The following is a 15,863-nucleotide window of genomic DNA, read 5'->3' on the forward strand; positions in this document are numbered from 1 at the left end:
ATAATAAGATAAAACACAGAACAGTAATTTAGATTTTTCAACCCACTTAATTATTTAAATATGGTTCCCAAAAACGGTCATTTTGTACCATATTAATCTTTGCTTAGCTGTGCTTTACAGTAACACTCTTACTCTGCCAAAGCAGCTACCAATGAACCAAAGCTGGTGGAAATCCATTACATTGAAATTATCTGCATTACGCTAAGTAGGTCCTACAACGCATATGTAGATTTGTTTGTCTGCTATAACGTGTTGGTCAGTGTTTAAGTTCTTTGCCCTTCTTTGCAAGAACATAACTCTGTAGCTCTAAATCATGCAGAGCTCACCAGGTTCATTTTTAAGGTTCCTCTCGATGTTGGCCACACAAGAGGCGCAGGTCATGCCCCCGATCTGGATGAAGCATTTGGACAAAACACACGAGCCTGTTCCTGACTCTGAGTCACTCTCCACTTCCTTCTCCTTTATGGTAGACAGTACAGGGGGCAAGGGTGAGCTCCAAACAGACAGAGGACTTTTCACTGCTACTGGAAGCAGCGAATTTGTCTCTATTCACCACACATGAAAGAAATCAAAGAAAAAGTGTGTTTAGATTCAATATAACGTATGTTTAGATCCACAATGTGTAATTATATTATGTGTGCTTCTGCTACTGGGGCACCCAAACGTCCCATTTTAGAAGCAAGAAGATGTCACCACCCATTTATAGATATTTATCTACCCAAGCATCTATAGATATCTACCCGCCCATCTATAGATAACTACCTTCTACCCATCCATCCATTCATCAAATGACAGAGCAGTATTAACGCATACAGATAATTCAACCAAGAAATTCTAAGGGGCTGCTGCGTGAAACTTTGTTACAGAACTCTCTCTTTGATGACAGTCAACTTAAAGAGTTGGTTGCTAAAAAAAAAAAATCAGATCAGAATCAGGATGACTTTAAATTTCACTTAATTTTCTACACAATCAGACAGTGTTATGAGTGGGGCCTTCATCCAATGAGAGAATTTCAAGGTGTCTCGTTTGTTTCTGAACAAATGAGTGGCTTCAAGCCACAATTATTTCAATCCTTCCATCCATCCTTTACCTTCATATGGAAAAATGGCCCTTGTGGTTTAAAATTTGACAATAAAACTTCATATAGCAGCTCACCAGGCAGAAAAGCATCAAAACCCATTTCCTCAATGGTTCCTCGCAGTTCTTCAGGTGTGGTCACCAACGGGTCATACTCAAACGTACCCTGGTGGTTAGCCAGGGACACCTGCACACATCTCACGCCTTTTTTCTGAGACATGGTGCCTTCAATGGCTTGAACACAGGAATTACAGGTCATGCCCTCTATGTGGATCTGCACTACGGATGACAGTGGCTGCAGGAAGTTAGGCTCTGAAGACGAGACTACAGACAGTTCTGAGGGAGAAGCGGAAAAAACAGCATCTTGGGAAGTTAACTGGGCTTTAAATTTCCCTGGAGGCAAGGCCTCAATGGCCTTCTGAAGCTCTGTCACCATAACCAAATTTGGGTTGTGCCGGATTACAGCCTGTCCTTTCTCCAAAGAGACCTGCACTGAGCTGACCCCTGGCACCTTTCCTATGTTGTCCTGGATATTCACCACACATGAGTTGCAGTGCATTCCTTTAATGTCCATTAAGGTGGTAGTGGTGGTGTCTGTGGGCTGTTCAGTGGCCCTCTCCTCAGGTGAACTGGGACTAGTCTGATGAGAGGCGTTTAGCAGGCGCTCCACAGCAGTGAGCTGCAGCTGACGTGGCTTGGATTTCACAAAGGCCTTGAAGCCTGCCATGCCGATCTGGTTCACAACCTCCTCTACTGAGATGAGGTAAGGCAGGTACAGCACCGTGGCTTCCTGAGACTCAAGACCAACTGTAAACAAATACACAGTTATACAGTTATATACAACTGTAAATACACAGTTCACGTTATTCTTGACAAGAAACTAGAATGTAAATAGACGTATACACTGGTCAAAAGTGAAGATGGCATATCGACACTGATGAGTATACACCAATCAGGCCTGATCCACTCTGACCAGCATAACACACACTAACACACCACCACCACCACATCAGTGTTACTGCGGTGCTGAGAAAGATCCACCACCCAAACAGTACCTGCTCTGTGGGGGTCAATGGGGGTCCTGACCACTGAAGAACAGGGTAATAGGGGGCTAACAAAGTTTCAGAGAAACAGATGGACTACAGTCTGTAACTGTAGAACTACAAAGTGCAGCTATACAGTAAGAGGAGCTGATAAAATAGCTGGATACAATATCAGAGGGTTAAAAACAATAATAAATAAATAAAAAACCTAATCCAATCTTGTGATAATTCTTTCATTGTGTGATGATAGCTTTGCACTTCTTTCTGTGGTGTAGCAATGTGTTTTAAAGGGAAGAAGTTTTTACAGACAATCTCTTGGTATCTGCATCAGCCATTACCCAGGGTTTCAGTCTCAATATTAGTACAGAAAAAGAAGTGTTCTGCCAAAAGAGCTAAAAGAACAGCTGCCATTCATGCATATTTTGGCATTTTCCTTGATCTAACACACCAAAAGCCTGTCTAACAAAGCAGGATTTATGGTCTACTCAGTCAAATTTAAACTTAGTTTAATCTAACTCTAGATTTTCTGCCTCACACCAGCGGATCACACAGGTGAACTCATGCTGCATGTTTAACCTGCTCCGGGGCAGGATAAGCTCAGGATTATAGATCATAAACAGCTCTTGGACAAATCAGGGAACACTAAATCTAATACAGCTACTAACAGAAAGCACAGCACCACCTTTAATCTTCTTCACTCCCTTTAACTTCCCGATCTTGCCCTCGATGGTTGTGGTGCAGGAGAGGCAGACCATTCCCTCAATGCGCATCTTCACCACCTCCATACTGCCGGAGCCACGGCGCACCGCCCGCTCTGCGGTACTCGCAGGCTCTGACTTTAGGGGACTCAATGCCTCCCGGACCTGCTCCGGACTCACCAGCGCTGGAACAAACTTCACAGCCAGGCCGTTGCCCTCGACACTGTCCTGGGTCTCCAGCACACCCTTGAGCTTGGCCAGCTGAGCGACAGCCTTCTGCTGGGTGTCTGGGCTACAGCCAGCTGTGGGATACACCCGGGTTTCTGTTGGAACTGGCGTGGCTGGAGAAGCATTTGCTGCGATTGACTCAAAGCCCATGTCTTCAATGGCATCTGCTAAAGATTCTGGGTTCTGATGGGCTTGGTCAAATATCACTGTCGCACTCTTCTTTTCCAAAGAAACCTGCAGTACAACACAAGAAGAACAAGATGTAGTCATATATCAAAGATACCCAACAAAAGAGCAGCGATGACCCTGCAACCAGGGTTGAACCATAACTGTGCAAAACTGCTTTCACATATCAGTCCTGCACATGCACTGAACTCAGCAAACTGCCTCACACACTCAGAACTTGTGATTCACTGAGAGTCACCTGACCCACCAGCACAGGGTTGCATGTGAGACAAAGCAACAAGTCAGCATGTTTTTTTAAAAAAAAAAAGAAAAGAAAAGAAAAGAAAAAGGAAGGAACAGTTAAGTTCAGTTAAGTTAGTCATGCTATTATACCTCAATGGAGACTAGGACTTCTCTTCACTGTTGCTGAACGCTTGCCTGTCAGGCGATAAGATGCTATGTTATGTCTGCTGAAATAAACTACATCGCAATGTTTTCTCATGTACATAGTAGGAATGATCCGTTTTTCCAGAACACTGATTAAATGCACACATTTAAAAAAAAATATTATTTTGTTCTTTCAAACTTTCAAAACAACAAAACATCAGCCTATGATGAACACTGTGCAACTTTCTTCAAGTAACAGGCAGCACCAAAACTCATCTTGACATACACTCTCTGAAACAAAGGTCACTGGGGCAGTACCCCTCTTGTCACTGGAGTGGAACCCTTAAGAGTACATCTAAGTACCTTCAGTCAGGAACCATAACTGTACCAGAATCCATTAAAATTATATTCTCTAAGCTGTACTGACTCCATACACCATCACATCTCCAGGCTTTTATTTTATTGTTCTGTTTTAAAATAATTGGTTATAAAAAAGGTACAAATCTGTACTTTTCACCTGGAAAAACGTACTTAAGGTTCACAATTAGACCTTAAAACCACTGCGGTGCCTTTGAGGGAACATTTACACTGTTTGTACCTTGATGAATGAAAAATGTACCTGCACAGAACCTTTATTTCTAACCATGTGCCAAAGTCAGCAAACATTTACATTGTGATTTGCCTGTTTGTCTTCGCTTAGTCATTTCCAACTCTCTCCTCCAGGAAGTCCAGTATTAACAGTAACCATCCAATACAGAGTTTATCTAATCAATCCTTTATTAAATTGAATCAGTTGTGCTGTTTATGAGACTTAACAAATCCATGCAAAGCCAATCTGTGCTCTTACAACCAAGTTATTAATAACTTTTGAAATACATGTTATATAGTGTTTTTACTGGCCAAAACATTTAAAGCCCCCCGCAAAAAAAAAAAAAAAATTAAACAAGAATGCACAATGATATGGAGATCACACATATAACTGCTTTAAAAAAAATTATCGGCATCGCATAGACTTTTAAATCTGATCAATATTTCAGACTGATATTTGATGGCATATGTATTTTACTCCAGAAGACCAGAATGTTTGGGTGACGCAGGGCTAGTGTGTTAAAATCTCATATTTTTCAGTCATTTTACTGCATTTTTAATCCTACAGAGATGATCACTACTCCTTAATGCTAATTGCAATATCAACATTTAACATTCATGTATCGACACTGGCAGCTGTGTGCATGAAAAACGTAAGATATCGACATCCTCGGACTCAAGAGGAGAGGGACGATCCATCTTGTTAACAGTGCACAGTTAAAAAACAAAATAGATAGATAGTTTATTGATCCCGAAGGAAATTTAGCAACCAGTAGCAGACACAAACACAGTACTGTTTTAGTAATAAGGGTGTAAACAATGTAACAGGAAGAATAAATATAAACTAGATGTGCATTTCCTGAAGGAACTGCAAGAGAGTTTCAAAAGAGCTGCAAGTGTGTGTGTGTTTGTGTGTAGGTGAACAACACCTCCTTAGGTATGTGTCTGGGTATCTGTGTGTGTGTGTGTGTGTGTGTGTGTGTGTGTGTGTGTGTTTGGTGGGGGGTGGGGGGGTCATTCAAATTAACTGTCACTCTTATTATGCAGCTCTTAGTGGAGAAGCCTTGTTTGAGTCTGATTTGCACCCTCTGAACAAACAGTCATAACTTGGGAAATGTTTACTCTATCACTTAACCGGATAGATGGTGTGAGATAAGACCCTATAAGGATTGTTTTGGTGCACTGTTGTCTGTATTGAGAAGAAAATGTCTGAGTTATGACGAGTTAAACACAGAGAAAATCTTGAAATAAGCAGATTCTGATTTTGAGAAATTTACATGAGGCAGTTTTCTGTGCATACACAGCACAAGTCACAGCGCCGAGACCTTCAAAACGCAGTTTGAACGGAGTCTGTACTTTAAGCAGTGCGGGCTGTATTAATCGCAGAAAAGTGTGGAAGAAGAATAAGAAGAAGTATGAGAGATAACAACAGAGCACTTTTTCAAGCCCTCTAATAATACCTGTAACCTGAGATATCTAACGTAACATATCTAAATTACATCTAAAGCCTGTATCTCTGATGGTGTGGGTTTGCATTAGTGCCTAAGGAGAGGGCAGCTAACTCATCTGGAAAGGCACTTTCAATGCTGAACAGTATATAGAGGTTTTAGAACAATGCTCCCATCCAGCCAGCGCCTTTTTCAGGGAAGGCCTTGCATATTTCAGAAAGACAATGCTAACCACACACTGCATGCATCACAATAGCACGGCTTTCCAGAAGAAGAGTCCGTATGCTGAACTGGCTCGCCTGCAGTTCAGACCTTTCACCAATAGACAACATTTGGCACATTATGAAAGGAAAAAGAAGACCCAAAGAAGACCCAAGACTGTTGCGCAGCTAGAATCCTAGAATCAGACAACAAAGGGACAACATTCCTCTCCCAAAACTGCAGCAACTGGTCTCCTCACGTCCCAGATGTTTACAGACTGCTGTTAAACGAAGACGGGATGCTACACAATGTTAGACACAGATCTGTCCCAACTTTTCTAAGATGCGTTGCTGCCATCGAGTTCTAAATGCACTAATATTTTTTCATGAAATGGTAAAATGTCTCACTTTCAACATCTGATAAGTGTTCTGTGTTGTATTGTGAATAAAATATGGGTCTGTGAGATTTGCAAATGACTGCACTACAGCTTTTGTTTACATTTATTTACATTTTACACAGCATCCCATCATTTAGTAACTGGGACTGTAGTATGTGAACACAAAAGCTACAAAAACATACCATTTACTCCACAATCCATATTTGGAAAATAAGCTTTTTTTCAATTTCACTGTTTGAAAATCAATTTCATATGTCTTCCTTTTCATGTTGCAGCAGTTTGGGTCTGCCCACTTACACAGACATTAATAAGGAATGTTTCCGCCTGGACTACTAACCAAACGACAGACTACAGAGCACCTTATCAGAACAGAGATCTTTTACAAAAATTCTTAAAGTTCTTAAGAGCACAGAAACAAAAACGGCTTGTTTAGAGCTACGGAATAAACATATGGGCCTTATTAAACAACATCTTACTGCAGTTTTTCTTAAATTTATTCTTGAGAAAGGTCCTTAAAAAAGCACATCAGATTAACGACGTGCTCTTTAACCAACCACAGAACTGCTCACACCTGCACTGTGGATTCCGGTGTGTGGATTCTGTTCTTAGATAGGAACAAATCTCGGACAAGAAAACATTGGTGAATGTCTTCCGCATAAGTGGCTTTTACGAAGAAATTTCTGCTTAAGAACGGTTGGTGAATGAAGCCCAGTGACTTTCTGACTTTAGTTTCAACACTAAGACCTGCATAGCAAAAATAACTACAGGCTGTAGCTGACGTTTATGTCTAACAAAGGAAGTCCTACTGCTCTTAAAAGGCAATAATGGTATTTGACATGTGACGTTATTGACCAGCAGTGACGGCCAGCTCCAGCCTCGCAAAAGGGCAAAGCTCACTTACGCACGTTCATAAGAGCAAAGCCTCGTCTCTAACGCTGACGTAATTACATTATCTGCTTGTCTGACCTGGGCCTGCAGGGGGAACAGAACAATAAAGGAAAAGGGCAGAACAAATTAAGAACAATTTGGTCGTATCTCTGAGCCATACAGATGAATGGCTTCCCTCATTTATATGACAGTCCCTCGGGGAACAACACCAGTAAATCCCATTTTGACTCTTTACTGCTCTTAGGCTGCCCATATAGACCCATGATTCCCAGTACCGCACTCATCACTGGATTCCTGGAAACTATCTGTGGTTTGACTTAACTTACAGTAGTTTACAATCCCCACCTTTGATAAGATTCTTTATGACAGAGGAAAAACTAAATTTACTGCGCACAGATTGTGAAGTTATTTATTGAGGCTGTTGCACATGAAGTTCTGCACACAAGTGTAATTTTACAAAGCGCCTGCAAAAAACAAATGTACTAAATATGCTTTTTTTCACAAAATACAATAAGGACTTGTGCATGTTTGGTGAGATACACAATCCACACGAAGAAAAGCAAGGAACCAGCTTAACACTCCCAGAGCATCTGGCATTATACAGCATGTGTGCAGGGCATTAAACTACTTTGAGAGCATTAGGCCTGTGTGACGGTATCTTGTTTTTCTTTGTGATATTTTTAGCCTGCACCTTGCGATAAGCTTTGCATGTTTACAAGATAAAACAAAACATCCCAAACAGCTCAGTACTTTGTTTAAATGGCCAAAGGTTTCACACACGGTCACCAAGAATCCATTTCAACTGTTCAAACTTCCCATTATTTAATTACAGTCAATTGTTAGTGTAATCATTAGGGATGCATTGATTCCCCTACTGGTACACCGTCCTCATTTAGTCATACTCGTATGTGTATAAAAAAAAAAAAACCCACATTTATTCACCACCTGATACCTTGTGACCCAAGGGATCAAGGGTCTGCTCACACAGCGAGGAGTTGCTGATGCCGTGAAAGAATGAAAAGTTGTTTGTCACTTTAAAACAGTCTGTCTTGGCAATTTTAGCCCATTTCTAAACACACACAAGCAATCAAACCCACTTCCCCAATACAGGTGGGCACACACAGGTTAACAAAACAGAATGAAAACAGAAATAGAAGAACAGAAAAATAAAAGACATTTGTTGCACTAAACTCCATATTATGCCTAGGTTGTTTGGCAATACAATGATTTTTTTTAACTGTTGTTGTAAAATAGGCAGTAAAGAGCATGTGTTGTATTATCCATGTACATCACCACCTATGGCTGAACGATTTGGGGAAAATATCTATTTGTGATTTGTCCGGCCAATATTGCGATTGCAATAAATGCAGTTAAATGCCAAAATCTTCTACATCTTCATTACCAGCCTTGTTTTTTTGCCCAAGAAGACCAGAATAACCACTTTTATTGAAGCTGAATGAGCCAGCAAGTTGTGATGGTTGAGATGGCACATATAAAGAACATGGGTGGTTTATTGCTTCTGACTGGTCTAGCTGGTCTACAGGCAGCATACAAGCTCTGTGTTATTAGTTACATTTTCTTCCAATTTACAGCAGTAGCCACGTTTACATGCAGCCTAATAATCTGTGAACAATCCGACTAACAGCTGAATCAGAATAGAACACTTCCATGTAAACACCTCAACCGAAACAGACTAATCTAATTGAGGCCAATCGGAATACAATTTCTATCCGATTGAACGAGGTGGGTAATCCTGTAAATTATCTGTTAAACAGAAGAATAATAACCACGTAAATGCCTGAATCCGATTACATTCCCAATCAGAACGTGTAAGTACGTTCTGCACGCGCAGTGAAATTATATCGTTCAACATGGCAAAGCAGAAACTGGTCTGCAGAGGAGACGAAGTTCATGCTCTGATCTTTCAAAGACGGCGGTGGAATGGAGGTCCAGCTTATGTGTCTCAGAACATGATGTCTTGCTCTCGGCCTTCTTTTAACAAGAACATTTGAAGGACATTTTCCTGAGACTGACATTATTTTAATGTAATTAAAAACACAAGCACTGCTCACTGCTGCTCATCTTACTCTGGACTCACGTGATGCTTGTTGTCACGGGTACGTCTACATTAAGTGGTTCTCTACGCATGTGCATCATTTTGGGTCTGATTACTTACTAGTGCGCATGTAAACAGAGGTTTTCATCAGATTGTTGAGTAGAGTGAGCAATATAAACATCTCAGTCTTCATCTATGATCAGAATGTATTCAATTGGATTGGCAAAAATCTTTGCATGTAAACACAGCCAGTGCTGATAGTGTTATATAACACAAACCACAGCTCTTGTAATTAGAAAACTGCACTTTTTCCAACTATAGTCAGCAAAGCTGCCGTAACACAGGTCCTCAGTGCTTCTGCTCGGTACTCAGATGTGCAGTGAACTGTGTCGAATGAAGAAGCCTTACTGTTCATAGACAGAACTGCCTACAAGGGTTTCACATGTCAATCATTCCGAGTGTTTTCATACAGCCTAAGTGAGAATATAAATCGCAGGCTTTGTCAGTACCCGATTTATTTGTGGAGTCTATTCAAGTGAGTCACCAAAGAAATTTTTTTAAGTTGCACAGTGTAAGCCTGGATTTAGAGACTCATTCAACTACACAACCGGCCAAACAAAAGACTCCAACAAGACATAAAACTCGACAAGGTAGCTTCTCAGTTGTAATTCCTGCTGTTACTGCTATACAGACTGTTGTTGAAAGAGACACCGAGATCAACACTACCTTTCAGGAACAAAACACGTTCTTCTTTACCGCAACGCTACTTGATTCAAGGTAACTAACGTGATGTAGCTAGCCAATACACTTCATTTTAAAAAAAGCTAGATTTTAATGGTTTGAGGTTAATGTTAAGGTATAATGCACTAATCACAGCTACCAAAATCTGACTGGGTTACTCATTATGGTATCTGTATCGATGAGCACTTGAAAAACCATGTACTTGTCCTCTTACCTGGCCTGAAAAAAATAGTATTAATGCATCCCTAGTAATGACAATCATTATGCAAATCAACACCACACCCTGCATAATACCGGTCTACTGCCACGAAAAGGTTGTAACTCAGAGCTGAAGAAATAAATGGTATAGCGATTCAATACCATATATAGATCTCTCAATTAAATACATTTTTCGATACAGCAAAAATAAGGAGTGGCTAATAATTAGGTTTAAAGTGCTTTACAAATGTGCGTTACTGCATCCATTTTTTCCCCAACACTCTAAAACATTACAAAATCATTCAAAATAATAGAAATACGAAGAAAAAAGTTGTTCTCTTTAGTGTCCCAATCTAATGCTCTAGCCTCAATACAGCGAGTCAATACGATACGCTGTGATAAAGGTTGATACAGTACAACATATTGTACACTATTACCTCCCTAGATGTTACTTTGGCTGCATCTGCACACTTGAATGAAACTTCTCATCAGCTATGCTTGATGTTGCCTGGTCTACATTTCATGGCCTCATTAAATACATAAATATTTTGGCAAAGTTGAATAATATGTTTTAATTACCCAACATTGTTCATAATAATAGACTAATCATCTCAGAAAGGACAACACATGGATCCACACAGATATGAGATCAGGCAAAAATCAAGGAAAACAGGTTTCATTCAACAACTCAGACAAACCAGGCATACCAGAACAGCAGCTTTCATTCAATCATAACTTCTTTTTTCTATCGCGAGAGAGTAAATACTACGCTACTTGATTTATATTGTGCCACAGGACAGCTTTAGACAGACCAATAAAAACAGACAGGCATAGATAAAGTTGAACGAAACTGTAATATAAACTAGATCAAAATGGGAAAAAAAAGGAAGTAAGGTGTTTTAGTATTTACCGTTAGTTCATTAGTTACCATTTCAACCCCACTGAGTAACATTCAGCAGCATTTTATACAGTGCATCCGGAAAGTATTCACAGCGCTTCACTTTTTCCACATTTTGTTTTGTTACAGCCTTATTCCAAATTGAATTAAATTAATCTTTTTCCTCTAAATTCTACACAAAATACCCCATTGTGACCATGTGAAAAACGTTTTCTCGAGAGTTTTGAAAATTTATTAAAATTAAAAAACAAAGAAATCATATTTACATAAGTATTCACAGCCTTTGCTTAATACTTTGTAGAACCACCTTTGGCAGCAACTACAGCCTCAAGTCTTTTTGAATATGATGCCACAAGCTTGGCACACCTATCTTTAGGCAGTTTTGCCCATTCTTCTTTGCAGTACCTCTGAAGCTCCATCAGGTTGGATGGGAGACGTCTGTGCACAGCCATTTTCAGATCTCTCCAGAGATGTTCAATCGGATTCAAGTCTGGGCTCTGGCTGGGCCACTCCAGGACATTCACAGAGTGGTCCTGAAGCCACTGCTTTGAGATCTTGGCTGTGTGCTTCGGATCGTTGTCCTGCTGAAAAATGAACCGTCGCCCCAGTCTGAGGTCAAGAGCGCTCTGGAGCAGGTTTTTATCCAGGATGTCTCTGTACATTGCGGCATTCATCTTTCCCTCTATCCTGACTAGTCTGCCAGTTCCTGCTGCTGAGAAACATCCCCATAGCATGATGCTGCCACCACCATGCTTGACTGTAGGGATGGTATTGGCCTCGTGATGAGCAGTGCCTGGTTTCCTCCAAACATGACGCCTGGCATTCACACCAAAGAGTTCAATCTTTGTCTCATCAGACCAGAGAATTTTGTTTCTCATGGTCTGAGAGTCCTTCAGGTGCCTTTTTGCAAATTCCAGACGGGCTGCCTTGTGCCTTTTACTAAGGAGTGGCTTTCGCCTGGCCACTCTGCCATACAGGCCTGATTGGTGGATTGCTGCAGAGATGGTTGTCCTTCTGCAAGGTTCTCCTCTCTCCACGGAGGAACGCTGGAGCTCTGACAGAGTGATCATTGGGTTCTTGGTCACCTCCCTGACCAAGGCCCTTCTCCCCCGATCGCTCAATTTAGACGGCCGGCCAGCTCTAGGAAGAGTCCTGGTGGTTCCGAACTTCTTCCATTTACGAATGATGGAGGCCACTGTGCTCATTGGGACCTTCAACGCAGCAGTAATTTTTCTGTATCCTTCCCCAGATTTGTGCCTCGAGACAATTTTGTCTCGGAGGTCTACAGACAATTCCTTTGACTTCATGCTTGGTGTTTGCGCTCTGACATGCAGTCAACTGTGGGACCTTATATAGACAGGTGTGTGCCTTTCCAAATCATGTCCAATCAACCACAGGTGGACTCCATTTAAGCTGTAGAAACATCTCAAGGATGATCAGTGGAAACAGGATGCACCTGAGCTCAATTTTGAGCTTCATGGCAAAGGCTGTGAATACTTATGTAAATATGATTTCTTTGTTTTTTAATTTTAATACATTTTCAAAACTCTCGAGAAAACTTTTTTCACATGGTCACAATGGGGTATTTTGTGTAGAATTTTGAGGAAAAAGATTAATATAATTAAATTTGGAATAAGGCTGTAACAAAACAAAATGTGGAAAAAGTGAAGCGCTGTGAATACTTTCCGGATGCACTGTACACAAACCCAAGACTTCACAAAGTTCAAATACTCAGAAAACTGAACATTTACTAATGAAGAAGCATATAGATGCAGCGATCGTTCCATTTCTCAGGGGAAAAAAGGAGAATTTGGGACAGTAATTCATGTCACTGCTTTCATGAAAAAAACTCAAAAAAAATATCTCCATTTTTCAGTTTTTCACATAATTTGAAAATGCCTGTTATTTGCATATTTCATGATAAATGGACCAACAAAAAAAGGGCTCAAAAATATCTGGTTCCACTGCCTTACATTAAAACTGAAGTATGTTTCTGCTTCTCCTGTAAAGCCACAATTTTGGAGATACAATGTTTTGTTCCAACAGTGATATTATTGCATTCAATGTATTCTGGTAGCACACACAGTTGTACACGTTTAATACGCAATAAATGTTTACTTAGTGAATTTAACATATTGGAGAAAAAGAAATGAAACATAAAATACAGCCTGTGCAAAAGTTATTGCACATTTTATGCATCCTTTTATTTTTTCCATCATGTGAGATCCAGCGAATAAACAGAACTCGTGCTGTAATATCAGAGCAGAATGAAGTCGAATTAACCTCGTTTCGCTTAGAAAATCAAGAAAACTGGGGGCGTTCAAACTTTTGTATACGACTTTACATGTTCTAAGGGACAACAAAATTGAGTAAGGGGACATTTTTGCCTGTGAACCCTGTTATTACATACAAATTCAGACTAAACATGGTTTACTGTTACACAGTTTCAGCTTTGTGCAGAAAAAATCCCTCTCAGCAGCTCCAGACTCACCACAAACAAGTCACATGCAACTGAAATCCAGCAGCACTGAAACAGGATTGTAGTCTCTCCAATACGACTGTCTGGCAGTTCTCTCCTTCGTCACGTTCTTTCGAGCAATTGAAAGTAAATCTAGCAAAATGAGCACCTAACATAAAGACAATACAGCGCACGCTTCTACTTGTCTTCCTTTCTGTCCTATTGTATGGAGATCTCTATGTGAAGAGTGTGTGAGCTCTAGTTAAATGTTTACATGCTGGGCACCCGTCCAACTGCCTAACTATAACTGTGCAGTGATTGACACCCAAAGGCAGAGAAAGCCACGTAACTCCGAGATCTTCTGTTTAGCACTTGCGCAGATTATTTTAGGATATCTGAGAGTAAACATATAGCCTAAGCACATACTTCGTTTAAAACAGAAGATGAACTGGACTATTCTCATGTTTCCTGCATCGAGAAACAGGATAATCAAGATTTTCAATTCCAGTAATCAGATACTTGACTGGCCTCTCATGATTTGAATCTCTTTGTTGTGGTTGTAACAGAACCTCGGGTCTTTGAAGGGGTAACTTTATATGAGGAAAAACACTCTTATATTTTATATACATCAAGTTTTATTTCTGAAAACCTTTGGACCATTTCCATTGCTCTATTCACAGTGAAAGATTAAATTAATGTAAGAAAGACAGTGTTTTCAAACAGTGCTATATAAAAGAAAAAAGGAGTTACACGATTTTAGACCAACTCTATCTCCACAACTTGGAGCTGTAAAGCCTCTCACAGTCTGATCCTATTAAAAAGTAAAGGCATAAAGATTTCAATACAATTTCACTTCCATTCCAACAGTGTGTTAATATTTAAAATTGGGCCGAAATGCCTGTCGGTCTGGCTGAGTTGCTCTTATTTTCTATATTTTGTGGAAAATACAATCAATGACCAAAGCTGTGCACCTGGCTGCATCCTATGAAAAATAAAGTGGGTGGGGAGGGGAAGGGTGGGGCTTACGATATCCACACATCCACATTTAAAAGAGACCAAAAATACTGTGGGGTTTATTTTGCTACAGGCATGTGTGAGTAGGATGTAATCAGGGTTCTGTAGAATCAGGGCATTTTTAATATGTAAAATATGCCAAAAAATAAAAAGGTTTCAATCATGACCTCATAACTGAAAAACCACACCGAACCCTAGATATATGTACAGTTTAAGGTTATTCAGCAATTCTTCTTTACCTCTATATGGAGAACACCCGGCAGCCCCCCAACCCGCTGCTCTATGGTCTGGACGCAGGAGCCGCATGTCATCCCCTCCACCGGCAGGACCACCGAGCACAGGCCGCCCCTCTGAGTCATGATTTACTCTGAATGGACACAGATGAAATGAGGGGAGCAGGGAAAAGCTTATGGTTAAACAGATAACAAGCAACAGTCACTGCATACAAACAGCTCTCGTGTGACTTTGCAAAGCAAATATTAGCCATGGGTGAAAGAGCTCACGTACGCTGGGTTTCCACAGCCTTTCATCACTGAAGATAAACACTGATAATGCAATCAAACAGTTGATTCACTCTAGAAAAGTCCTCACTGTGGCCCATTCCCATTAACTGTCAGGCTGTAAGGCTGTCACTGCCAGTACAAACAGACTTAAAAAAAAAACAATAGAAAGCAGGTTTAGCCATCAGAGATTTTGAAATATTTCACAGGAAAAATAAAAAAGTAGGACTAGTAGTAAAAATTATATAATAGCACTACATGGTATATGAAGACATATAAATGGGGGTGTCCATCAGCCACTGTTTCTTGCTGTAAGCGAGTCCATCATTTAATATACACAATGCTACTAGAGATGTACTGATATGGGAACTGTGGACCAAGGCAGATATCTCTCATGTACATATCTGTCGAAGTTGATGCTGCTGGCCAAACAAGCATTTCTGAAATGTAGATATAAATATCTGAACCAAACCTGTGTGTATCAGTGTTACTGAGAAATGCAGGAGCTACTCATGCAATAAAATTAATAAAAGACATTTTAGCACAGCATCACCTACACAGCCTGCTCGCTCAGAGTACAGTAAACGTTTCAAATCTCAAAGACAGATATTTTTCATACTGCACTACTTAGAGGGGGATTCCAAAAGATTTCTCTGATTTCAAAGCACCATATTTTTCCAACTGTGGGCGTCTAGGAACCAATCACATTCCAATTGAGAGAGGGGGTCATAGTGTTCCTGATGGTCAGTGGAAGACGGCTCCCTTCAGTCTGAGAGGAGATGAGACCCCTGAGCAGAAAGCGTTCTGCGTTCTCCACTTCAATAAGAGTGAATCCGGCGTAACCGTGCAGCAGGATTTTCGTTGGCAGTGAAGCTCCA

General features: G+C 40.5%; 1 protein-coding gene across 2 annotated transcripts in view; it reads right to left on the bottom strand.

Moving 5' to 3' along the window:
• atp7a (ATPase copper transporting alpha) overlaps window positions 1–15,863 on the bottom strand; it is a 44,959-nt gene that overhangs the window by 26,028 nt on the left and 3,068 nt on the right. Inside the window, exons 1-5 of one of the 2 annotated variants that reach the window (XM_017711544.2) lie at window positions 14,993–15,099; window positions 14,725–14,852; window positions 2,803–3,280; window positions 1,156–1,884; window positions 327–545 (exon numbers count right to left, since the gene is read on the bottom strand). In XM_017711544.2, the coding sequence (XP_017567033.1) occupies window positions 327–545; window positions 1,156–1,884; window positions 2,803–3,280; window positions 14,725–14,844 (1,546 nt within the window). In that variant the 5' untranslated portion in view covers window positions 14,845–14,852; window positions 14,993–15,099. Of the gene's footprint in view, window positions 1–326; window positions 546–1,155; window positions 1,885–2,802; window positions 3,281–14,724; window positions 14,853–14,992; window positions 15,100–15,863 lie in introns of those variants that run through there. The other variant, XM_017711543.2, reaches the window with a different exon arrangement.

This window comes from Pygocentrus nattereri, chromosome 11 (genome assembly GCF_015220715.1).
Source record: "Pygocentrus nattereri isolate fPygNat1 chromosome 11, fPygNat1.pri, whole genome shotgun sequence".
NCBI classification, from domain to species: Eukaryota; Metazoa; Chordata; class Actinopteri; order Characiformes; family Serrasalmidae; genus Pygocentrus; species Pygocentrus nattereri.